The sequence below is a fragment of the Erythrolamprus reginae genome, chromosome 1 (genome assembly GCF_031021105.1).
Source record: "Erythrolamprus reginae isolate rEryReg1 chromosome 1, rEryReg1.hap1, whole genome shotgun sequence".
NCBI lineage: Eukaryota > Metazoa > Chordata > Lepidosauria > Squamata > Dipsadidae > Erythrolamprus > Erythrolamprus reginae.
Window position 1 is genome coordinate 322,107,661 of NC_091950.1, and position 27,223 is coordinate 322,134,883.

Sequence of the window (27,223 nt, forward strand, 5' to 3'; positions counted from 1 at the left end):
TGCAGCTTCATTTTTGGTACCGTTGTGATGGCGTCAAGTGTACCGGTAGGAACCCAATACTGGTTCTAACTTACCTCGCTGCCAGTTCGCTTCCTCCTGCGCCACATGGCTGTGCCTTGTGGGCGTCGGTATGCTTCGTGTGCACATGCGAAGTGCCAAAAACTCAAAAAAAAAAACCCTGCCTCCCCAAAAGCTAAAAACAAGATGGAGGCACATGTGGAATTTCAACTTCTGCATATGCACAGAGAAATAAATCAGAAACACCCGCCCCCAAATAAAATCCTAAAAAAAGATGTCAGCATCCATGGACCGTCATCATCGACAGAACCGTCTCTGATGTCACCAACAGTTTGCTACCGGTTCTATAGAACTGGTGCGAACTGGGAGGAACCTACCTCTGGTGTGGACATTCTTGTTTCTTGGATTTGTGAAAATAACTGCCAACATATATTGGGCCATATTGTAGCAGCACTATTCTTGCGGTGAAGTACAAGCAGATTGATGGCTATATTTTTATTTATTTTATTTATTTATTTTGTCCAATACACAATGAGGGTTTTAGTGGGTATATATCTATATACACATAGTAAAATACATGATGAAGGTTATAGAGGAGATACTCATAGTAAAATATATCTAAGAAATAATAGAAAAGAAGATATAGTAATAGAACATATCAATGAAAGAGTAGAAGAAGAGATATAGGAATAGAAGAAAGGTATAGGAGATATAGGAGAGCAATAGGACAGGGGACGGAAGGCACTCTAGTGCACTTGTACTCGCCCCTTACTGATCCTGATTACTTTGTCCATTATGATCCATCTCACTAAAAAACTTTGTCTCCCACCCCTTCCTAGCTGTTTTAGCTTGGAGACACTGAAAGCAGGAAGATAGACTCCTAGATTCACCGAGCATTTACATTCAGTAACAAGACTTGTATTGTATTCCAAGTCAACATATCCTTTTCCTTAGAAACAGGAGGGAGAATTGCAACCCAACAGCCAGCTGTACATTCTTCTTGCTTGAGGGAAAATATACCAAATATCTGCCACAATAGCAGTCCAGCTGGACTTTTGGCTTATTTAAACTACAGGATTTTGGGTGGTCTCTTGTCCGAGTAGATATCACATCCAGTGTGTTTTCATGGTCACTTCGGCTTTGCCAAGCATTTACCAAGCAAATCAACTGGTCTGTTGCAATTCCTCTTCTCCACTGAGGTTCTTACAATACCATTTAATCCCCCCCCAATCTTCCATCAGTCAAGAGTCTTGATATATTCTTGTCATTTTGAAGATTTATTTATTGATCGATTGATCAAACGATTGATTGATCGATTGATCGATTTATTGATTAGATTTGTATGCCGCCCCTCTTCGCAGACTCGGGGCGGCTCACAACAATAACAAAAAACAATGTATCACAAATCTAATATTAAAAAGTCTCTAAAACCCCCTTGTTTAAAAAAATAAGATTGCCTATCTCATTCCATGCTGAGGCTGCCTTCTACATCATAGCCGGCTTTCTTCTACATCAGCCATGTTTACCAGCAGTGAGGGATGTCCTTCATTTTGTTCTGAATATAGACACTGTACTTATTAAGAAGAAATGCTTTGACCAGACTCATGTATAGCAGGTGGTGTGTCTATTTCTTCTGGGTGCATTTGACCTTTTTTTGTTTGTTGTGTTATTGTTTACTTTTAAAATGTGAGCTGCCCATAATAGCCTGGGGTCAAGTGGCCTGAAAATAGAATAGAATAGAATAGAATTTTATTGGCCAAGTGTGATTGGACACACAAGGAATTTGTCTTGGTGCATATGCTCTCAACGTACATAAAATATACATTTGTCAAGAATCATGTGGTACAACAGTTAATGATTGTCATAGGGGTCAAATAAGCAATGAAGAAGCAGTATTAATAAAAATCTTAGGATATACGCAACAAGTTACAGTCATACAGTCAACATGGGAGGAAATGGGTGATAGGAATGATGAGAAAAACTAGTAGAATAGAAGTGCAGATTTAGTAGAAAGTCTGACAGTGTTGAGGGAATTATTTGTTTAGTAGAGTGATGGCGTTCGGGAAAAAACTGTTCTTGTGTCTAGTTGTCTTGGTGTGCAGTGCTCTGTAGCGACGTTTTGAGGGTAGGAGTTGAAACAATTTGTGTCCAGGATGTGAGGGGTCAGTAAATATTTTACCCGCCCTCTTTTTGACTCGTGCAGTATACAGGTCCTCAATGGAAGGCAGATTGGCAGCAATTGTTTTTTCTGCAATTCTGATTATCCTCTGAAGTCTGTGTCGGTCCTGTTGGGTTGCAGCACCAAACCAGACAGTTATAGAGGTGCAGATGACAGACTCAATGATTCCTCTGTAGAACTGAATCAGCAGCTCCTTGGGCAGTTTGAGCTTCCTGAGCTGGCGCAGAAAGAACATTCTTTGTTGTGCTTTTTTGATGTTTTGCTATTGATATAGCAAAACATCAAAAAAGCACAACTATTGCTATTGATATAGCAATAGCATTTAGACTTACATACCACTTCACAGCGCTTTAGAGCCCTCTCTTAGCGGTTTACAGAGAGTCAGCATATTGCCCCCAACAATCTGGGCCCTCATTTTATCAAACTTGGAAGGATGGAAGGCTGAGTCAACCTTGAGTCTACTGAGATTCGATCTGCCAAACTGCTGGCAGCTGGTGATCAGCAGAAGTAACTTGCAGTAATGCATTCTAACCACTGCACCACCAAGGCTCTTTATTTATGTAATAAATAATTTTTAAAAACCAGGCAAAAAGAATTCAAATATATTAGTGGCATCTAATTGGATTGGTTTCCTTGGTTTTCAAAATTCCTAGAATGAGGCAGTCAGGATTATTGAAGGATACACTCTGGGAGAATCTGTTGATTCATGAACCCACCCATGCCTTTTTGTTTAATAGAAAACCTATAGGAGGCCTCCACAACATGTGGCGAGTAGAATGCTTGGGGAATTCTGGGAGCTGAAGTACAAATATCTTCAAGTTGCCAAGGTTGGGAAACACTGCACTAGATGAAGCTGTGCATAGTTGGAACCACTTTCTGCTAATTTCCACTTGTATATTTTTCATAATGATAATGTAGTTTGTATGGCCAATTTTCTCCTTCATTCCAGTGTTGCTGCTTAGAACTCGATAAATTTCTCCAGTCTGCATTCATCTGTCTGAGCCTCTGGAGTGTGCCCAGTATAAGTGGGTTTTTGATAATAGACTTTGCTCTTATATGGACAGGACATTTTCAATTGCAAAAATTTGAAGCAGCGTTCATATCTTTTGTTGGTAAAGCTAGGGAATAAAATGGGGAGGGGGGAAGGGTTAAGACAGAAAGAATGCATAATGAAAGCATAGGGGGCACAAGGGAACAATTTATTCTCTCTTAGGAAGAGGGAGATTGTGATCCCACTGTATAGAACGCTGGTGAAACCACATTTGGAATACTGTACAGTGTTCAGTTCTGAAGACCTCACCTACAAAAAGATACTGACAAAATTGAACGGGTCCAAAAATGGGCTACAAAAATAGTGGAAGGTCTTAAGCATAAAACTTATCAGGAAAGACTTAATGAACTCAATCTGTATAGTCTGGAGGACAGAAGGGAAACGGGGGGGACATGATGAAAACACTTAAATATGTTAAAGGGTTAAATAAGGTTCAGGAGAGAAGTGTTTTTAATAGGAAAGTGAACACAAGAACAAGGGGCACAATCTGAGGTTAGTTGGGGGAAAGATCAGAAGCAACATGAGAAAATATTATTTTACTGAAAGTGTAGTAGATGCTTGGAACAAACTTCCAGCAGACATGGTTGGTCAACCCACAGTAACTGAATTTAAACATGACTGGGATAAACATATATCCATCCTAAGATAAAATACAGGAAATAGTATAAGGGCAGACTAGATGGACCCTGAGGTCTTTTGTTGCCGTCAATTTTCTATGTTTCTATGTTTCTACATGGCTGTGGACCACATATCTCACACTTCACATCCTAGCAGGGGTGGGGTCTGGTTTTCTTTGCTGCTGGTTCACTCAGGGATGCACTGTGTGGGTGGGCCATGTGTTTAAAAAGCTTTGCATGTGCAGAAGCTAAAAACAAGATAAGGAAAACTGATTTGGCGGCCTAGTTCTAATGACCCAGGCCACCAAGTTACTATCAATTCTATAGAAGTGGTCCAAACCAGGAGGAACTCACCTCTGCATCCTAATGTACCCTACTGTATTCCACAAACACTTTAAAAAAAAAATCAGTATATTTGCCATCATATGCCATCACCACCAAGAAAGATCCACTATTGCCCTCTTAAAAGTCGCACACCCAAGTGCCTCCAAAACTGCCAGGCATTTTCGCTAACAGCACTGGAACTACAGCTGCTCAACTTAGTTAGTTTAGTTTAGTTTAGTTTATTTAGATTTGTATGCCGCCCCTCTCCGAAGACTCGGGGCGGCTAACAACAATGAAGAAAACAATGTAACAAATCTAATATTAAAAAGTAATCTAAAAAACCCCAATTTAAGAGACCAATCATACCAACAAGCATACCATGTATAAATTCTATAAGCCTAGGGGGAAGGGAGAAAAAAATTTTCAATTCCCCCATGCCTGACGACAGAGGTGGGTTTTAAGGAGCTTGCGAAAGGCAAGGAGGGTGGGGGCAACTCTGATATCTGGGGGGAGCTGGTTCCAGAGGGTCGGGGCCGCCACAGAGAAAGCTCTTCTCCTGGGTCCCGCCAAATGACATTGTTTAGTCGACGGGACCCGGAGAAGGCCAACTCTGTGGGACCTAACTGGTCGCTGGGATTCGTGCGGCAGAAGGCAACTAGCCCGATCACACATTACTTTGTGGCCAGTGATGATTTTTAGTTTATTAATGTGACTCTATCTTCTACATGATGTGCACACCTGGAGTAGAGGTTGAAGAGCTGTGTCAGCAGAGGTGGCCCAGCAAAGATTCTAAAAATGCTGCTTTCTTCTCAGAAAGTTTTAACTTCAACTAAAAGGAGTCATGGCTTTTTTTTTAACCCCATCAAGAATAAAGGTTCATCGTCATTATATAAGCTTTTTACAGACATCAACTTCCTTAAGGGAGAACGAGGTTTTGTTAAAGGTCTGAGCATCAATAATGTAAATTGCCTGGCAGAAGCGTTGAATACAATGTTGAAATGTGAATAGAAGGGTTTCCCCCCCCCTCCATATTAAAAGCATATGTGCAAATTCCTTGGCTGGAACCTCAGCTGGGCTCTTTTGACACTTGGAAGAAACTTTTTAAATCTATAACTGCATAATCTCATAAACTGTAAACGATTAAAGACGGCTTTACAGCTTGCTGAAATTTTTCTTAGATAAGTTGCTTGCTTGCTCTTCCTTCCTTCCTTCCTTCCTTCCTTCCTTCCTTCCTTCCTTCCTTCCTTCCTTCCTTCCTTCCTTCCTTCCATCCATCCATCCATCCATTCAATTTCTATGCTACCCAACTCCCTAGGGCAATGATGGCAAACCTTTTTTCCCTCGGGTGCCGAAAGAGTGTCCACACCCATAATTCAATGTCACCCTTGGAGGCCTTCTGAAAGCCAGAAACAGCCCAACTTCTGGTGGGCCCAGGAGGCTCATGTTTCATCCTCCCCAGGCTCCAAAGGTAAAAATGCCCTCCCACATCCCCGAGGAGGCTCTATGGAAGCCAAAACCGCCCTCCCAGAGCCTCTGTGTGAGCCAAAAACCACCTGGCCAGCACACACATGCACATTGGAGCTGAGCTAGAGCAATGGCTCATGTGCCAGTAAATATGGCTCTGTGTGCCACCTGTGGCATTCGTGTCATAGGTTCACCATCACTGCCCTAGGGACTCTAGGTGGCTCATAGCAAAAATATGAAACATCAATAATAGTACATAAACCTAAAAACAATTTACAATACAAATAGTTAAACCCCTGCATACCATTCATGGCCTGATCTCTATGGTTACTACCATAAACTTTTTGGCCCCAGATCTGTCGGAAAAGCCAGGTCTTTACCACTTTACAGGAAGGCTAATAGGATGAGGGTAGTCCGGATCTCAGGAGGTAACTGGTTCCAGAGAGCCGGGGCAGCCACAGAGAAGGCCCTCCCACGCGGAGCCACCAGCATGACCTGGTCATGGCTTACAAGTGGAACACTCAAAAGGAGATGGAAGGACTAATTCTGGCTGCACAAGAACAGGCCATTAGAACGAATGCTATCAAAGCCAGAATTGAAAAATCAACAGACGATCCAAAGTGCAGATTCTGTAAAGAAACAGATGAAACAATTGATCACATCCTTAGCTGCTGCAAAAAGATCACACAAACTGACTACAAGCATAGACACGATACTGTGGCACAGATGATCCACTGGAACGTGTGCCAGAACTACCATCTACCAGTGGCAAAGAACTGGTGGGATCATAAGCCCGAAAAAGTGGTCGAAAATGAGCAAGCAAAACTACTGTGGGACTTCTGACTTCAGACTGACCGAATTCTGAAGCATAACATGCCAGACATCCTGATTGTGGAGAAAAAGAAAGTATGGATCATCAACATCGCAATCCCAGGAGACAGCAGAATTGAGGAGAAGCAGCTAGAGAAATTAGTGAAATATTAAGATCTAAAAATCGAGCTGCAACGACTCTGGCATAGGCCAGTGAAAGTGGTCCTAGTGGTCATTGGCACACGGGGCGCAGTGCCAAGGGATCTCAGCAGACATTTGAAAATAATCAGAATTGACAAAATCTCCATCTGTCAATTGCAAAAGGCCACTATACTGGGATAGGCACACATAATTCGCTGCTACATCACGCAGTCCTAGGTGCTTGGGAAGCGTGTGACTGATGATGAAATACGAAATTGAACATAGTGATCTCATTTGTTGTGTTGTACTGACGGCAACAACAACAACAACAACAATAATAATAAAGCATAGACATTGTTGTTAGTCGCCCCGAGTCTGAGGAGAGGGGCGGCATACAAATCCAATAAATAAATAAATAAATGATGCTGTGGCACAGATGATCCACTGGAACTTGTGCCGGAACTACCATTTCCCAGTGGCAAAGAACTGGTGGGATCATAAGCCCGAAAAAGTGGTCAAAAATGAACAAGCAAAACTACTGTGGGACTTCCGACTTCCGACACGCAGTCCTAGGTGCTTGGGAAGCGCCCGACTGATGATGAAATATGAAATCCAACATAGTGATCTCATTTGCTGTGTTGCACTGACAACAACAACAACAACAACAACAATAATAATAATAATAACAACAACAACAACAACAATAATAGACAGATCAATTTTTGACTAGGATCCCTTTCATGGAGAGGCCATTCTGATTCTGATCTCAGCGGACATTTGAAAATAATCAGAATTGACAAGATCTCCATCTGTCAATTGCAAAAGGCTGCTCTACTGGGATACAGGAACAAGATCAGTTTTGAACAGCACACAACATTTTTAGAATAGGAAAAAATAGGAAGTAGTGTGTGTGTGTGTGTGTGTGTGTGTGTGTGTGTGTGTGAATTTGACAATTTCCCAAACTAGTCTCTGCAGTTTTCTTGGAAACTCACAGTCTCTTTCTTGGTTTCTAATCTGATGCTTTAACCACTACACGAAACTGGCTCTTATTCTACTATTTGTTCTCTTATACGTTCACAGTAGAGAATGTGATTAATTAAATCTCCAGCAGTATGTGGTAAATACATGCTTAGCTAAGCTAATGAAATTGTGTATTCTTGGTCTGACCTAATGGTGTCATGATACAGTTAATATAAACAATGATAACAGGTCATATTTTTCTTACCCATAACATTATTTATGCTTTGGCTTGAACCCTAATTAGAAAATGTTTGAATAAATCCGAAGAAAGCAAATCCTATGCATCTAAGGTCAGCAGAGAACAAAATGAATTCATTGCACAACTTTGTCATCTTCTGGAACTGGGCACAGGAGGAAATGAAGAGTCACCGGAACGCCTGCTCTCCAAGGTTTTCTTTTTTAAAATTATACAATAATAAAATGTGCCTCTTCAAATTAATAGTAATCGAAATAGTAGCCAAGCACCTGAAGACATCTATTATATGAGTGGAACTCTGTGAATGATGTCAGATATTTTTTCCAGGACTTTTTGTTAAATCTATTTCCACTCTGGGCTTTATTATAGATCCTCACGTGGGCCCTTACTATAAAAATGCTATAAATGTTGTTATAATAAAATGCAATATTAACCTGAAAACATCAGGGGCCCAGAAAGTTAATAAAAAGCTAAGGAAAGATAAAAATGAAATCTTCAGGGGCTGGTTAAAGCTGCCAGAAAGGCAATGTTATTAGGGAAGAGAGTTTTACAGTCCTGGCAATGTAAATTTGAGTTCTTGCATTCCTCAGATGAGCAGAACAATATATCTGCATAATTTGCACTCTGCTATCCTGACACCTGGGCTCTAATTTACCCTAGTAATAAAGCTTGTGAATGATCTTGTCTTTATACTTTACAAGTAGCAATCAATAGATTCCCTTGGCCTTCCCTCCTCCCTGTAAGTGTGGTGAATGGGGCTTAGGTAAATGGAAGCAATATCCCTTCCAAAATCCACTGAGGATAAGACACTCTGCATCATGAGAGCAGGTCCTATGGAAGTAATTGATGGGACATATTTGTGCTGCAGTTAATGTAAAATGAGACTAAGCCCTAACACAGTAATGGCGAACCTATGGCATGGGTGCCACAGGTGGCACATGGAGCCATATCGGCTGGCATGTGAGCCGTTGCCCTAGCTCAGCTCCGTGTGTGCTGGCCAGCTGATTTTTGGCTCGCACAGAGGCTCTGGGAGGGCATTTTTGGCTTTCAGAGACCCTCCGGGGGGGAGGGTATTTTGGAGACCTCACCTACAAAAAGATATTGATAAAATTGAACGGGTCCAAAGATGGAATTGAACGGGTCCAGTTTGGAAGACAGAAGAGAAAAGGGGGACATGATCGAAACATTTAAATATGTTAAAGGGTTAAATAAGGTTAAATAAGGTTCAGGAGAGAAGTGTTTTTAATAGGAAAGCGAACACAAGAATAAGGGGGCACAATCTGAGGTTAGTTGGGGGAAAGATTAGAAGTAACGTGAGAAAATATTAATTTACTGAAAGAGTAGTAGATGCTTGGAACAAACTTCCAGCAGACGTGGTTGGTAAAACCACAGTAACTGAATTTAAACATGCCTGGAATAAACATATATCCATCCTAAGATAAAATACAGGAAATAGTATAAGGGCAGACTAGATGTACCAGGAGGTCTTTTTCTGCCGTCAATCTTCTATGTTTCTATGTTTTTACCCTCCCCCGATTCCAGGGAAACTTTTGGAATCTGGGGAGGGTGAAACATAAGCCTCCTGGGCCCATCAGAAGTTGGGAAACAGGCCATTTCTGGCCTCTAGAGGGCCTCCAGGGGACAGGGGAAGCTGTTTTTGCCCTCCCCAGGCATTGAATTATGGGTGTGGGCACTCGTGCATGCGCGATAGCGTGCATGCATGCTCTTTTGGCACCCGAGGGAAAAAAGGTTCACCATCACTGCCCTAAAAGGTCTACCTCTGGTACTGAAGAAGTCCCACCTCGGGTAGGTGTTTTACACCGGACCAGACTATCTCAGGGACCGCCTTCTGCTGCACGAATCCCAGCGACCAGTTAGGTCCCACAGAGTGGGTCTTCTCCGGGTCCCATCAACTAAGCATTGTCGCTTGGCGGGACCCAGGGGAAGAGCCTTCTCTGTGGCGGCCCCGACCCTCTGGAACCAACTCCCCCCAGAGATTAGAATTGCTCCCACCCTCCTTGCCTTTCGTAAGCTTCTTAAAACCCACCTCTGCCGCCAGGCATGGGGGAATTGAGATACTCTTTCCCCCTAGGCCTTTACAATTTTATGCATGGTATGTCTGTATGTATATTGGTTTTACAATAGGGGTTTTTAACTGTTTATATTGGATTGTCATATGCTGTTTTCTACTGTTGTTAGCTGCCCTGAGTCTACAGAGAGGGGCGGCATACAAATCCAATCCAATCAAATAATACAGATAGATATGGCATAATTCAACCCAAGCTTATTTTAAGGACAGCTGCCTGCCATTATCCCCAAATAATAAATATATATTTTATATTGAGCTTTGATTGTATATTGAGCTTTGAGGTTACATTGCTTGTCTGTCTGCTGCTTTCTTGGCAAGGCAGTATCTTAGAGATCATATAACTATTCAAAAAGAAAATTTCACGAGCAGATATAGCACAGTTTAGAAGTCTTTTTTTTCAATAGTTACACCAACCTAACAGGTATTGGGTTGCTACTGGTACGGATGAGCACAGCACACTGGTAGCGAATGTTGCGCTGCACGTGAAGCTTTTATTCTCCTGCACGTGTACTTGCGTGTCCAATTGTGGTTTTGTTTCTGTGCATGCGCAGGAGGCAAAATCTTGTAAGGGGACGTGCACTCAATATTTCAGCGATTTTCTTGCTTCCGTGCATGCACAGAAGCAAAGAATTGCTGAAATCTCACATGTGTGTGCATCCCGTCACAAGATTTTGCCTCCTGTGCATGTGCGGAAGGAAAACATGCTAGGACATGTGCATGCACGCAGGAGAACAGAAGCTGCGCATGCAGCACATGGGTAGCAGTGGTAATAGGAATAGGAATCTGCCCCTGAACCTAATCCTTCCTCCATGCTTAATTCCAGACATATTGTCAGAGTAATTGTTTCCTCCCCTGCCCTGTTCCTTCCACACTCTGTTCCTTTGACCAGCTGTCAATTGCCTGGTCACTTCTTTCTGGAAGTGATTTGTTAGCCTTTATTCTGAATCTAAATGAATAATTGCAGGGTCACGTGATCATCTTTTATGACCTTCTGACAAGCAAAGTCAAGGATGAAAGCAGGTCCACTTAACATCTGAGTTATTAACTTAACAGTGATTCACTTATCAAATGGGTCAAGAAAGATTGCAAAATGGGGCAAAATTCATTTAGCAACTCTCTTATTTAGCAACAAAACTTTTGGGATTGATTGTTGGTCAAGTTCTGCCTGTAAAATACTTTTCCTGGTGGCGCTGACAGGCTATTAAAGCCATTCTTACAATCTGGGCAAGTACAATCTGGGCAAGTGTGTATATATCCAGGAAATAAAAATGCATTCTCACCTGATTCAGGACTTTGAACTAAGCTTGTAAATAATGCAGAATTGGTATTATATGATCAATCTACATAGTTTCCATATGCCTTCTGAGTTTTCTGGCAGCCTACAGTTCAAATTTGTTTTCAGCTCTTCAAAGTAAATAGTAATCTGATCTGGGTGTAACCTGTTTATGTCAATTGCAGATTTTTTTCTTATTTAAATAATGCACAAATTCAGCCAAGCAAGTTAAAGGCAGTTGGGAGCTCAATTTTTCAACATGAGCAGAAGTATCATCAGTTTTGTGCCAGATCTTGGTTGCAGAAAGCCAAACAACTATATAACGGCAGCAGAAAAATATGGAGCACTGAGCTGTTTGTTCTTATTTATGTTGTGATTTGGAGCTTTGCAGCCAAGATCTTGTAGCTCTACTTTACTTCATATTGGGGAGCAATCTCTTTGAAATTGACTGTAGGCTTCTATCCCAATCAGAATTTCTGTTCACTCACAGAACTTTATCTTAACTACTTGTACTTTTTGGGAAAATTGTTTGGAGTTTGCTGAACACTTATTTACTTTTATCTGGATTTGACAATGCATCAGAGAGAGGGACTGTTAAATCACAGAGCTGTTGTTTTTTTAAAAAAAATCAGTTTTTTGTTTTTTGTTTCTTTACTAACATATCCATGTTGAACTGTGTTCATTTCTGGAGACCTCACCTACAAAAAGATATTGACAAAATTGAACGGGTCCAAAGACGGGCTACAAGAATGGTGGAAGGTCTTAAGCATAAAACGTATCAGGAAAGACTTAATGAACTCAATCTGTATAGTCTGGAGGACAGAAGGAAAAGGGGGGACATGATCGAAACATTTAAATATATTAAAGGGTTAAATAAGGTCCAGGAGGGAAGTGTTTTTAATAGGAAAGTGCACACAAGAACAAGGGGACACAATCTGAAGTTAGTTGGGGGAAAGATCAAAGGCAACATGAGAAAATATTATTTTACTGAAAAAGTAGTAGATCCTTGGAACAAACTTCCAGCAGACGTGGTTGGTAAATCCATAGTAACTGAATTTAAACATGCCTGGGATAAACATATATCCATTGTAAGATAAAATACAGGAAATAGTATAAGGGTAGACTAGATGGACCATGAGGTCTTTTCTGCCGTCAGTCTTCTATGTTTCTATGTGAACAGAGTGGCACCTGAGTGTCATACCTTTTGATACAAATAAAATAGTATTAATCATATTTGTTTCATGTAACATGTTTATATAATTCTAGTGATAATATACACATTTTTATTAAATTATTTTTTGTTATTTAGTTATTCAATATTTCAATGTATCATTTTTATGCCACTCACCCTATTCAGGATTGATGAAACCTTTTAATACAAAAAGAATATTATTAATCATATTTACTACATTTAACAAGCTTTTATAATAATAATAATAATAACAACAACAACAACAACAACACAATAATAATAATAATAATAATAACATATTAAATTAAAATATTCCATTATTTTCTTTTTTGACTTACTGTATAATTCTTCATTATTAAATTATTCAATATTTTAAATATGTTATTTTTATTTCAATTATCATATTCTGCATGTCATGCATTTTAATACAAATAAAATATTTTAATAATATTTGTGACATTTAGCAAACATACACATATTCATATTGAATTATAATCTTTCATTATTTATTTAATTAATATTTCGATATTTTATTTTATGCCAGTTGCCATATTTTTAAAGTATTCTTAATGATACCGCCATTCAACTATTTCCCCTCTTATTATTACTTCTCCTTATTATATAAGAATGTGTATTCTATTAATCTCCCTATCTCTAGCTTCCATCCCTATTCTAACTTTGATTATGTCACTACTGTATTTAAACATACAGTGGTACCTCTACTTACAAACTTAATTTGTTCCAAGACCAGGTTTTTAAGTAGAAAAGTTTGTAAGAAGAAGAATTTTTCCCATAGGAATCAATGTAAAAGCAAATAATGCGTGCAATTGGGGAAACCAGTGGAGACCCTGTTTCCTCCCAGGAGATTCCCAGAGAGGCCCCATGGAGGCTTCTACTGCCTTTCTGGCCCTGTTTCCTCCCAGGAGATGCCTAGAGAGGCCCCACAGAGGCTTCTCATCGCCTTTTTTGGCCCTGTTTTCTTCCAAGAGAGTCTTAGAGAGGCCCCACAGAGGCTTCTCCCCACCTTTTCCGGCCCTGTTTCCTTCCAGGAGATTCTTAGAAAGGCCCCAAGGAGGCTTCTCCCTGCCTTTTTCAGTTACAGTTTCGGAGGCTCAGGTTTGTAAGTGGAAAAAAGTTCTTGAGAAGAGGCAAAGCAATCTTGTTCTTATCTAGAAAAGTTCATAAGTAGAGGTACCACTTTCCAGCCATCATCTCTTGTCCGCTTTAAAGGTATAATTGTTTGTTTCTTAGCTTGCCTCCCATATTCCTTTCTTGAATCTTTATTTCTGTCTGCTTCCACATCTTGGCTACCCATTTAAAACATTTCTTCCTTCTCTGTCCCTATCCATTGTCTAGTTTCAAAATATCTATTCTTTCCCCTATCTCTCGCCCATAAGAATTTCCCTGGTTCTCCAGTTCCTTTTTTAATTCCTTTGGAATACTCTCCTCTTGGCTTATGTCATTAATCCTTATTATTTTTGTTATTATCTCCTCCTTATCATCTTGCTTCATTTGTTATGTCCTATTTTTTAATCTACTCTTTCAGTTGGCTCCTCTTCTTCCTGGGCATCTTGGTCACTCATTGTCCTTTGTGTTATATTTCCTGTTGTTCCATCCATGCTCTCTATTCAGTTCATAATTTTTTTAAATGCCTTATCTATGTCTCCCTTGTACTTTGAATTGCTGACACCATCACTTCCCAAATTCCATTCCTTTCTCCTTGATGAAACACTTCATTAAATTTTATTGTATCCCTCTTTTATCCAATAATCCAAAGACCATATATTCAAACCTATGGAAAATAGCTTGACTCCCTCTACTTTGTGGCAACCTCTGAAATAATGGAACACTGCTATCATGTTTCCCTGGTCCTTCTTTTTATTATGCTAGACATGCACTGTTTCTGCAACTGTTCTTCATATATTTTAGCCTCCAGTCCCCTAATCATCTTTGTTGCTCTTCTTTGCACTCTTTCTAGAGTCTCAATATCCTTTTTACATCATGGTGACCAAAACTGAATGCTGTATTCTCAGGTGGTTTTACCAAGGCTTTATATATTGGTATTAACATTTCACATGATCTTGATTCTATCCCTCAGTTAATGCAGCCTAGAACTGTGTTGGCTTTTTTGGCAGCTGCTGGACACTGCTGGCTCATATTTAAATGGTTGTCCACTAGGACTCCAAGATCCCTCTCACAGTTACTACTGTTGAGCAAGGTACCACATATACCTGTACCTGTGCATCTTGTTTTTCTTGCCTAAAGTCCCTAAGTCCAATGGGGCTGGGTGGCATATAAGTCAATTTAATTTAATTTAATTTAATTTAAAATTTGATTTGATTTGATTTGAACCTTACTTTTTTCACCGTTGAATTTCATTTTGTTTGATAGCCTGTCAAGTCTGTCAAGATACTTCTGCATCTTGAGCCTATCTTCTGGAGAGTTGGATATTCCTGCCAGTTTATTGTCATCTGCAAATTTGATGAGTCCCCCATCTATCCCTTCATCCAAGTTATTGATGAAGATATTGAAAAGTACTGGGCCTAAAATAGAGTATTGGGGTACTTCACTGCATACTTCTCTCCATGTAGATGCAGTTCTGTTGAGCACTACGCATTGAGTGCAGTTGGTTAGTCAGTTTTGAATCCATGTGGTGGTGTTGCTGTCTAGCCCACTTTTTTCAACTTTATCTAGTAGTAGGTTATGGTCTACTTTATCAAATGCCTTATTGAAGGCCAAGTAAATTAAATTGAGAGCATTCCTCTGGTCCGCTCATTTTGTCACTTTGCCAAAGAATGCATTAAGATTAGTCTAACATGATCTGTTTTTGACAAATCCATGTTGGGTTTTGGTTATTATTTTGTTTGCTTCTAGGTGTTCATTGATTCGTTGCTTGATTATTTTTTCCAAAATCTTCCCTGATATTGAGGTCAGTCTGATAGGTCTTTAGTTTCCTGGATGTATTTCCCCCCCCCTTTTTGAACTACATCAGCTCTTTTCCAGTCTTCTGGCAGTTCCCTGGTGCTCCAGGATCTTTGAAAGATATAGTCTGATCTAATAATTATATGAGCAGCTGTTCAAGGAATATAGGCTTTTTACAATAAAGATTGAGGGTTAGTCACAGCTGTGCACTTGTGTCCATATGCACTGACAAATAGCTTGTGGTGGAGGGGGATCTTTGATTTCCTGCTTATAGATCTTACTTCCCCCTCTGGAAGCCAGAGAAGAATGTTTCTTATCATTAAAACCTGTTCCATTGGTGAGAGTGATATCATACCTATAATGTAAGTTGCACAATTGGAACATGGAAAATGAAAAATGCAAAAAGGGTCATAAAAACAGTCTGGATAAAATGGAATATTGGGGGAGAAATAATATCAAGGATTGGAGACTGGACAATGTGGTGTAAAAATGAACTAAATTTACAACAGCAACATAAATGCTAGTGGAGATGATTCCCCAGTTTCTAATAGCAAGCAAAAAAAATCTATTTTATAAACTAATATGAATTCTCTTGCATCTCTATACAAGGAAGTCTAGATTAAAAACTTTTTAAAATAAATATTTTTATTATATATTTTTTTCTTTATAATATATCACATTTTCAGTTTTGCACCGACTTTGTACTGGCTGTATTCAGTCCTTTTTAAGTATACTGTACATGGTATTATACACCCTGATTATAACCAGTATTCTCTTAATTATATATTATAGTCTCTTTTAAATGCATAATCTTGTATGTCATAGTTATAACTATTGTTTTCATAACTGTACCAGTGTTCTATATATTTCTCTCTCTCCTTTCCGCTCTCCTTCGCTCTCCTCCCTTTTTCTCTCCTCCTTTCTCCGCTCTTCTCTTCTCCACTTCCCTCTCCTTCCCTGTCTCCTACTCCTCTCCATCCATTTCCCTCTCTTCTTTCCCCTCTGTTAGATTCACATGTAAATGTAGAGATGAGTCGCAGGAAAAGTTCAGCACTTTATTGTCTATTAGCTAGAACTAGAAGAGCCTTCTCTGTGGCGGCCCCGACTCTCTGGAACCAGCTCCCCCCAGAGATTAGAACTGCCCCTACCCTCCTCGCCTTTCGCAAACTCCTTAAAACCCACCTTTGTCGTCAGCCATGGGGGAACTGAGATATCTCCCCCGGGCCTATACAATTTATGTATGGTATGCTTGTGTGTATGTCTGTTTAATAATGGGGTTTTAAAATATTTTATATTGTAAATTATTAGATTTGTTAGAAACTGTTTTTATTGTGTTGCGAGCCACCCCGAGTCTACGGAAAGGGGCGGCATACAAATATAACAAATAAATAAATAAATAAATAAATAAATAAATAAATAAATAAACTAATACAGACTGCTGGCTGGCTGCAGGGAAGCTCCTTTTAAGGGTTTCCTTGAAGCCTGCTGGCTACTGGCAGTAGTTTATTTTTCCTGCCGCTACATTAGCAATCAGCAGTGGTTGTGCAAATCTATACTCTGTACTTCAGTACATAACACCCTCTCTACTTCCCTCTTCTTCTGTCACCTTCCTTCCTCCTCTTCCCTCGGCTTTTCTCTCCTCCTGAAGTCTAGATTAAATTCTACTGCCAATGTTAAGTATGGCCATAGAGGACAGTGCAGACACTAAAATGCTCCATTTCAAATCCACTTTTTAATGGTACTACTGTAATATGACAAAGCAAAACTATTTAAATATTGATTTAGTGACTTTGAAAACATCAATTAAATTACCCATTTGAACACCATTTCTCCCTGGTGCTTCCAGATCCGTGGACTGCGTAAAGAAAATGACACGCTAAAAGAACAAATAGATGCCTTCAGAGAGACCGTAACAATTCATGAGGTGGAACTGAAAGCCAACAGAGAAACCATCATGAGGCTTGCGTCAGAAGTGAACAAGGAGCAAAAAAAAGCAGCCGCTTACTCTCAAGACATAGAAAAGCTAAGTGATGTATGTCTCTTAGTGCACTGTCATAGACCCTTCTGTTTTCTACCAGTCGGTGATACGGGATGAGAGGGGGAAGTACAGCAGGGATTATACCAACCATGGCCCCGAAACATTTCCCTGTTATAATGTGTAGAGGCAGCAACATTAACCAGCCCCATTACCAGGCATTGTAAATGTAGTCTGTGAAGGCAACATTCAAGGATGGGAGGAAAATATTGCAAACATAAGGAAAGTAGGATTATAATAATAATAATAATAATAATAATAATAATAATAATAGTAGTAGTAGTAGTAGTAGTAGTAGTAGTAGTACTGTAATAATAATAATAATAATAATAATAATAATAATAATAATAATAATAATAGAATATAAGAATAGACCTGCTTAATTAGGTCACAGTTCATCATAATCCAGGCTTACCCTCTGCATATTTAGAACAACCCAAAGTTATTTATTTATTTGTTTGTTTGTTTGGTTGGTTAGTTGTTTGTTTGGTTTGTTTGTTTATTTGTTTACTTACTTATTTACTTATTTATTTACTTACTTACGTACTTACTTATTTACTTACTTATTTATTTATTTACTTACTTATTTATTTACCTACTTATTTATTTATTTACTTACTTACTTACTTACTTACTTACTTACTTACTTACTTACTTACTTACTTACTTATTTAGACTTCTATGCCATCCAATCCTGAAGGACTCAGTGCAGCTTACAATAAACAACATAAATACAAAAGCAATAAAAAAGAAGTTGAATATAAAATCTAAACAATAAAACCCTCATTAACACCCATTATAGAACATTTAATAGTTTGAGGGGCATTATTTCCATTCTGCAATTTGTGTGCCTTCTCAATGAAAGGATTGTTAATGAAACCTTGGTCAGAACTGTAGGAGCTGAACATTCTACAAATTTAGCTTCTGCCAAAGCCTTAAAATCTCATTTGAACTCAATGCAATACAGCAGAGGTCCTCAAACTTGGCAACTTTAAGACTTGTGGACATCAACTCCCAGAGTTCTCCAGCCAGTTATACTATGCTGGCTGGAGAATTCTGGGAGTTGAAGTCCAGAAGTCTTAAAATTTCCAAGTTTGAAGACTTCTGGAATATAGAAACCTGTCAAGTATTGGAAACCAAACCGAAAGAAGTCAAAGATCACCTTTCTTTTTGCGGGGAGACCATGTTGCTAGTTATAAATGATCATTTCTGCAACTCTCTTCCTGACAGTTGGATTTGGAATGATGCAGTTGTGTAGATAGAATAGAGCAGAGGTGGAACCGGCTTTCTCTTCTTTTATTTTGCTTTTCAGCACAAGTCCTGAAAAGTGATCAGGATAGTTGATACCCCTGTTTACAGGAACTGTTGAGCACTTAAGAATTCTTTTGAAGTGAGGGAGGTGGCCTTTTGGACTATAGGTTTTGTACATATACACTGTCTGACAAGTGTGTCTGGGTGCCAGATGGATAAAACCACAATGGGAAATACGGCAATGACTTTACTACAAATGTGAACATTTTGTTTTATTTTGTTTTTGCCATTAGCCTTTTATGAGGCATTAGAAACTTCAACAGATGTTAATATGCAATGTTTTGAACATTTGAGTTTCTCCTCATACAACTGTCATTTGGTTGTTGATGTGCTTTTTGTTATGTTATGAGGTAAAAATATATGTTTATGTGGACAGAAATTATACGAGTCTGTGGAGAGGGGCGGCATACAAATCTAATAAATAATAATAATAATAATAATAATAATAATAATAATAATAATAATGAACTGTGATAGATTAATCGGGCTGGGGTGATAATTGAGCCTGTTCTGTTTTGTTAGGGAGTATTTATTTCCAGTGTTACCTATGAATATAGAGTTATGATTTGTTATACTAATTTTACATTTGTTGGGGTTTGATCTTTTTGGTGTTATATATATACTGTATATATATATGCGCAGTGCATGAAACTCAGCTTCTGCGTGTGTGCAGGGGGAAAAAAAGCAATTTTTTAAAAAAAATTAAAAAGATGGTGGCGTCCATTGACTGGCACCAATCAATCCAATTCAGTGAGATCATCATGACATCACCAGCGGGTCGTTACTCGTTACTGGTTTGAGCGCACTGGTCTGAATGGGAAAAACCCATCCCTGTCTGAACTTACTAAAAACATCTTTAATAATGAGACACAGGATTGCAAGTAGTATTTCTATTGGGTTTTAATACATTTTAGCATCTAAGTCAGAAAAAAAATGTGAGACTTTATTCACAAAGAGATTTGCAATGTATTATTTTGATGCTTTAGAACAATCAAGACTTTCCATTTTTAATCAAGTCTTCCGTTTAACTCCCCTGCTGGTCTGATGCATTAACTTTGCTGCTTTTTTTTCCCTTACAAAGTTTTAAAATATCCGAAAAAACATTTATCTCTGCAATAAACATTAAACTCCCTTGGCTTCATATGATATTTCTTTCAATCTTCTTATCATGTTGCTCCTTAATTAATTTCCCTTTGTAAAGCTCTTCAAATTACAGTGCCAAGAAGAAGGTTGTAATGGTTTATCAAAGAAGCAAACCAGGGTATTCTGGAATGCTTAGTTCACTGTCATTAAATCCATGCTGGCTGTTTGTAATCATTCTGTTCTCCTTGAGTATTTCAAGTTTTAAAAACCCATGCCAACCCTTGGTACATTTTAATTCTAAAGAAAATTATTTTTCAGAAGATCAGTTTATTTAACATATACACTCAATCTAGAAGCTCCTCCCCAGTATGTATTTCACAAAAAAAACATTGTGAAAAAGAGCCTAACTATGGGGTTTATTTGCTTCTATTTTGCCCATTTATTTGGAGCAAGATACTTTTTGTGCTTATCTACCATACTGTTTAAACGGAATGTGCTGTTTCTAAAATAAAAACAGCACAACTACACTCAGAAAGATCCTGTTCTTCCTATCTTTCTTGTATATTTTCTTTCCAGATCAAATGCCTATTTAGCTCATTTATGAGGTTTATTTCATTTTCATTTTATTTGAACAAGGGGATCACCCATATTAGATTTAATTCTTACTAACAAAGATGAAATAATATAAGGTATTGAAGCTACAGGAACTTTGGGGGCAAGTGATCATATAATATTGGAATTCAACATTATGCAAACACAAACAATAGAACAAAGTCAAACTAGCGTCTTGGACTTTAAGAGAGCTAATTTCAATAAACTCAGAGAAAATTTGGGAAAGATTCCATGGATGAGAATCCTCAAGGAGAAAGCAACTTGGGAAATTTTGAAAAGTGAGATTATAAAAGCCCATACTAATTCAATACCAATGAAGAAGAAAAATAATAAGTCACAAAAGAAATAAGCATGGCTGCATAAAGAACTCTCTGACAAATTAAAAGACAAAAGGGGCAAGTATAAAATGTGTAAAGAAGGGGAAATAACTAAAGTAGAATACCAGCAGATAGCCCGAGCCTGTAAAGATGAAGTGAGGAAAGCTAAAGCTCACAATGAATAAAGGCGTGCAACAAGAGTAAAAAGTAACCAAAAAAGCTTCTTCCATCATATTAAAAACAAGAAAAAAGTCAAGGAAACAATTGGTCCGTTGCAGGGAGAAAACAGCAAGAAGATGACAAGCAGCAGGGAGAAAGCAGAGCTACTCAACATGTTTTTTGCATCTGTCTTTACACAAAGGGAAAAAAGCAGCCCAACCAATCAAAAACAGCATCACAAAAAACATATTAGGAACACAATAGGGAAGAAAATAGGGAAGAAAATGGTAAGGGAACACCTGTCCACCCTAGATGAATTTAAATCACCAGGATCAGATGGATTACACCCCAAGGTTCTGAAGGAACTAGTTGACGAGATCTCAGAACCACTGAACTATATCTTTCAAAGATCCTGGAACACCGGGGAATTGCCAGAGGACTGGAAAAGAGCTAATGTAGTTCAAATCTTCAAGAAAATAAGAAAAAAGATCCAGGAAAATACAGACATATCAGCCTGACTTCAATACCAGAGAAAATTTTGGAAAAGATAATCAAGCAACCAGTCAATGAACACCTAGAAGCAATAACCAAAGTAATAACCAAAAGCCAACATGGGTTTGTCAAAAACAGATCATGCCAGACTAATCTTATAGCATTCTTCGACAAAGTGACAAATTAGTGGACCAGGCGAATGCTATTGATGTGGTTTACTTGAACTTCAGTAAGGCTTTTGACAAAGTAGTAGACCATAACCTACTACTAAATAAACTAGAAAAATGTGGAATGGACAACAACACCTTCAAATGGATTCAAAATTGGCTAATGGAGGGATGTATGCAGTGGAGTACCCCAAGGCTCTGTTTTAGGCCCAGTACTTTTCAACATCTTTATCAATGACTTGGACGAAGGGATAGATGGGGAACTTATCAAATTTGCAGATGACACCAAACTGGCAGGAATAGCCAACACTCCAGAAGATACAGTAGTTGTAAAATACAGAAGGATCTTGACAAACGTGAACAATGAGCGCTATCTAACAAAATGAAATTCAATGGTGAAAAAAAGTAAGGTTCTACATTTAGGCAAGAAAAACAAAACATGCAGGTACAGTATATATGGTACATTGCTCAACAGTGGTAACTGTGAGAGGGATCTTGGAGTCCTAGTAGACAACCATTTAAATATTAGCCAGCAGTATCCAGCAGCTGCCAAAAAAGCCAACACAGTTCTAGGCTGCATTAACAGAGGGATAGAATCAAGATCACATGAAGTGTTAATACCACTTTATAAGGCCTTGGTAAGGCCACACTTGGAGTACTGCATTCAGTTTAGGTTGCCACGCTGCAAAAAGGGTATTGAGACTAGAAAAAGTGCAAAGAAGAGCAACAAAGATAATTAGGGGACTTAGGTTAAAACATATGAAGAATGGTTGCAGAAACTGGGCATGGCTAGTTTAATGAAAAGAAGGACCAGGGAAGACATGATAGCAATCCTCCAGTATCTCAGGGCTTGCCACAAAGAAGGAGTCAAGCACCTGAGGGTAGAACAAGAAGCAATGGATGGAAACTAAACAAGTAGAGAAGTGACTTAGAACTAAGGAGAAATTTCCTGACAGTCAAAACAGTTGATCAGTGGAACAGCTTGCCTCCAGAAGTTGTGAATGCCCGTATACTGGAAGTTTTTAAGCAGATGTTGGGTAACCATCTGCCTGAAGTAGTGTAGGGTTTCCTGCCTAAGCAGGGGGCTGGACTAGAAGGCCTCCAAGGTCCCTTCCAACTCTTCTTCTTCTTCTTCTTCTTCTTCTTCTTCTTCTTCTTCTTCTTCTTCTTCATCCTCTTCCTCTTCCTCCTCCTCTTCTTGTTATTGTTATTGTTATTGTTATTAATAAATTTTATTTAAATTTAATCAGATTTGTATGCCGCCCCTGTTAACCTTCAAGGAGTACACTAGTCCGACTTCTTTATATCTCATAGGTTAACAATCTGTTCATTTAAAGGGTCCCACACGTTTTCAAAAATCCCTTTATGTCCTCTTTATAAATTAAATCCTCTAATATTCCAATGTTTCTTTAATTGAATCATTTCCTCATTTTTATATTTGGATCTTTAGCACTCAAAGAATAGCTAGGGATAATTTCACTTTTACCATCTTTCATATAAGTAGAAGGCTTGTAATTTTCCTTTTTGTCAGCAGGAGGCACTTTCCACTTAAAATTCAGTTTAGTAGTTCATCATTTTAATTTAAAAAACACTTACAAAAGTAGAATAAGTTTTGAATAAGTAATTCCAATGTTTAAAAATGCCTTCCCAGTACAGCTTCTTCCCAATTTGGGAGTCCAACTTTCAGTTTATTTCAAAGTCTATTATTTACTCTTCTGCACTTTTCATTTCTACTTAGTTGTTTTTTCAGAGCACTCCTAAAATGCTTATATGCCACTTAAACACATAGTTTTGAGCTAATAATTCTGAATTGTTTCTGGAGGTTGAATTTAAAGTGACATAAAAATCTTCTCCCCCAGTTCTAATACGGGTCACCTTCTTCTGTCCAGCACCAATCTTAGCTGTTGTTCTTTGGTTGTCCCAGCTGTGCAGCAGCCACCTTTAGGCTGCTTCTTCTTGCCGTGGTTGAGAGGGGGAAAAAACCCTAGTTTGGACTGGAGAGCTGCGACTCTCCCCAACCTTGCAGGGTGCCCCTCTTTGCTTCATCACCCCCACAGGATGGCTTTGGCTCCCTCTGTAGCCCACAAGCAGGAAGAATTCAGCACAGGAAGTGTAGGGACCCGTTCCTCTATGTCTGTACCACCACGATATCAACCAGAAGTCTTGACTTATGACTATTGCAGCATCCCCAAGATCACATGATTAAAATTTGGCCACTTGACAACTGACTTATATTTATGATGGTTGCAGTGTCCTAGAGGTTGCATGATCCCCTTTTGCGACCTTCTAACAAGCAGTCAAAGGAGAAGCCACATTCACTTATCAACCATGTTACCTAGTTAACAACTGCAGCGATTCAATTAAAACTGTGGCAAGTCATAAAGTGGGGCAAAACTCATTTAACATTTCACTTAGCAACATAAATGTTGGGCTCAGTTATGGTCGTAAGTTGAGGACTACTTATAGATCACGCTTTGGAAAAAAGAAAAGCCAAATGGATGTTTAACCTGGTCTCTGGGTTTGCCACCTCTCTCTTTATTGTTCTTTTCTTTCTCTTACAATGCTCTCATCCCTTCCTCAAAAGCCACTTTGAGATCCAATCAATTGTTTGAAAGTCCTTCAAATGTTGTAATAATTCATTTTTTAATTAATGTAAATGGATAAGTACTTTGGTTCTTATTAATGGCTTATAGAATAGATAGATAGAATTCTTTATTGGCCAAGTGTGATTGGACAAACAAGGAATTTGTCTTTGATGCATGTGCTCTCAGTGTACATAAAAGAAAATATACATTTGTCAAGAATCATCAGGTACGACACTTAATGATTGTCATAGGGGTTAAATAACCAATCAGGAAACAATAAATATTAATACAAATCTGAAGGATTAAGCAACAAGTAACTTCTCTACTTGTATGCGGGTCCTCAATGAAAGGTAGGTTGGCAGCAATTGTTTTTTCTGCAGTTCTGATTATCTGTGTTCTGAAGTCTGTGTCGGTCTTGTTGGCTTGCAGAACCAAACCAGACAGTTATAGAGGTGCAGATGAAAGACTCAGTGATTCCTCTATAGAACTATAACAGCAGCTCCTTGGGCAATTTGAGCTTCCTGAATTGGCACAGGAAGAACATTCTTTGTTGTGCTTTTTTGATGACGTTTTTTATGTTAGGTGATCATTTTAGGTCTTGAGATATGATTGAACCTTGAAATTTGAAGATTTCTATTGTTGATACTGTGTTGTCTAATGTTGTAAGAGGTGGTAGGATGGGAGGGTTTCTCCTAAAGTTTACCACCATTTCTACAGTTTTGAGTATGTTCAGTTCCAGACTGTTCCGGTCACACCAAGAGGCTAGTTGTTCAACCTCCCGTCTGTATACAGTTCCCCTTCTTGAAGCCTATCATATTGGATGTGGTATCAATACAGAACATTTTTTTTAAAAAAAATGAGATAATTGCTGTGGTTTATGGAGTGGGGAAGCAATGTTGCACTGAACCTGTGACAAAGAGGGGAAAGATTTATTGAAATAATATTGCAATTTGAAAATGTTACACAAAAACTGTAGTTTGATTCTTGTCACTAGAATAACTTTCCAAACATTTTAAAGAAAAGTAGCAGGAAACATAAATGAAATTAAATGGAAGCATGCCATGATCAGGAAAGCAGATAATAGTATGATTGTGATTAGATGAATCTGGTTGAATGATTTTAATTGCATGGAGTTTTTAGACTTAGGTTTTATGTTTGGGTTTCATAAATTTTGTATTTTGTTTCGATTTTATCTTATAAGCCACCCTGAGTCTGCTGGAGAAAGGCGGCCTAGAAATCCAAATAACATTTTATGTATTTTATTTTAATTGCCAGTTTTGTTTTTAACTGTTTTTAATTATCTAGAATAACTATAGATAGTTGGGAAGCCATCTAAAGTGAATTAAAATTCCCCACAGTAAAACCTTCATCTAACAGATGTAATAATTGTCTATAGTTGTCTAATAATTCTGAACGTTTGTTAAATCTAAGATAAATTATTTGCAGAAATTAATTTGTTTAGCAAGTGAAGCAAATTATACCTTCCACACCAGTTTGCATTCTAAAATGACAAGAATTGGATCATTTGCCCCAATTAATGTTCTTTGGGGAGTCAAAGTGGTGTGAAGACTTTACCAGGGTTAAAAATAGTGCTTTCAGCCTTATGGTTTTGGGGGGGATTGATTTTACTCAGTATGGCAAGAAATAAATAAAACGTTCCTCCTACTCTTTTACTGATGTTGAATCATTCATGGGCTGGATCCATGCCGGCCTTCTATAAATGAAAAGTCTTTTATACATATCAAATTATTTGGCTTCATCCAGGAGTGAACTTCTATCGGTTTGGCCCGTTTCAGGTGTACCAGTAGCAGCGGGCACTGGTGGTTTGGAGAACCAGTAGTGATGGCAGTAGAGGCTCCGCCCACCCACCTGAATGCCACCATTTTCTTTTTTTAACCCTCTGCACATGCTCAAAGCCTTCTGTGCATGCACAGAGGGTGAAAAAATGTGCACTTCTGAACCGCTAGGAAAGGTTAGATCTCACTGCTGTGTCCAGCCTACATTATATTGAAAGAAAATCATGTCAAAAGTCAATGGTGGAACTTTGAAGGTTTACCCAACCTCACCCTATGAGGTGATTGTTCCAACTCTCTGGATTAACGGTTTTATTTTCTTTCAGCAGAAACTATCCATACATCTCTTGTAAGCAAGTTTTAGTAATAATGCATATTGCATCTGCTATTCTCCTGGAAATGTATTGTGAAATAACTGTTGTTTTCCTCTTTTCTCTGATGGGTAAATATTGGTATTGTTTTGATTTTAGGACTTAAGCAACATTGCAGGAGCCAAGAAGAATCTTGAGGAGGAGATCAGAAGCCTCCAAGACAGATTGGCAGCTAGCCAACGGGCTTGGGAAGAATTGGGCCAACTAAAGGTCCATTGCAATGAAAAAGAAGCGGAATTGAGAACCAATCTAGAACAAGCCAGAGAAGAAAAAAAGCTGCACAATAAATTCAAAGCTCAAATAGTGACTTTACTGTGGAGTAACCCCATTGTGGCAACTCTATCCAAGGAAGATATTTTGGAAAAAATCCAAGAGTTGTGCCACAGAGAGGAGAGCAAAAAAAGAGTATGTTAAAACCTGTCTTATTTTTCTTTAGTGTGCATAATTTATTCTGGTGCGTAGATTTTATTTTCGTTCACTTCAGAAATATTTTTTAAAAAATAATTCATGAATTGACAGGATTATCTAATTGTATGTGGTGACAGAATGAACTTTGATACAATTGTTCTGAACTGACAAGATTCACCATTGTTTTATTTTGATGTAATAGTTTATATTGCAGTTGCTCAATATCTAATGATCATAGGAAAAAAATCACCAAAAAAGCGGAGCCCGTTAAAGAAAAGCACATCGTTAAATTGCAATCTTTTAAAAGGAGCACATGGGGACATTTATTTATTCATTTTACACTGTATTCTGCTCATTTTGAGCCAACCCTAAGCAGAATAAAATCTAAGTGAGTAAAATGGGTGGGGGGATCCCTAGACCCACACCTCTAATCCTATACGCAAAATAATTACAGACAAAAGGCAATGAAAAGGTGATCATGTTCTTCACTCATGCATGTCCCATTGGATTTGCAACTGTTACAAGAACGCTCATAAAATGAGGGCAAGATTCACTTAGCCAGTGGCTCACTTAGCAACATAAATTTTGGACTCA

General features: G+C 38.5%; 1 protein-coding gene across 3 annotated transcripts in view; it reads left to right on the plus strand.

Annotated features, from left to right (window-relative positions):
• Positions 1-27,223, plus strand: part of CCDC170 (coiled-coil domain containing 170) — a 76,313-nt gene that overhangs the window by 30,616 nt on the left and 18,474 nt on the right. For all 3 annotated transcript variants that reach the window (XM_070733718.1, XM_070733719.1, XM_070733721.1), the window contains exons 4-6: positions 7,869-8,013; positions 17,143-17,328; positions 26,321-26,626. In XM_070733718.1, coding sequence (XP_070589819.1) covers positions 7,869-8,013; positions 17,143-17,328; positions 26,321-26,626 — 637 coding nt within the window. The remainder of the gene's footprint in view (positions 1-7,868; positions 8,014-17,142; positions 17,329-26,320; positions 26,627-27,223) is intronic.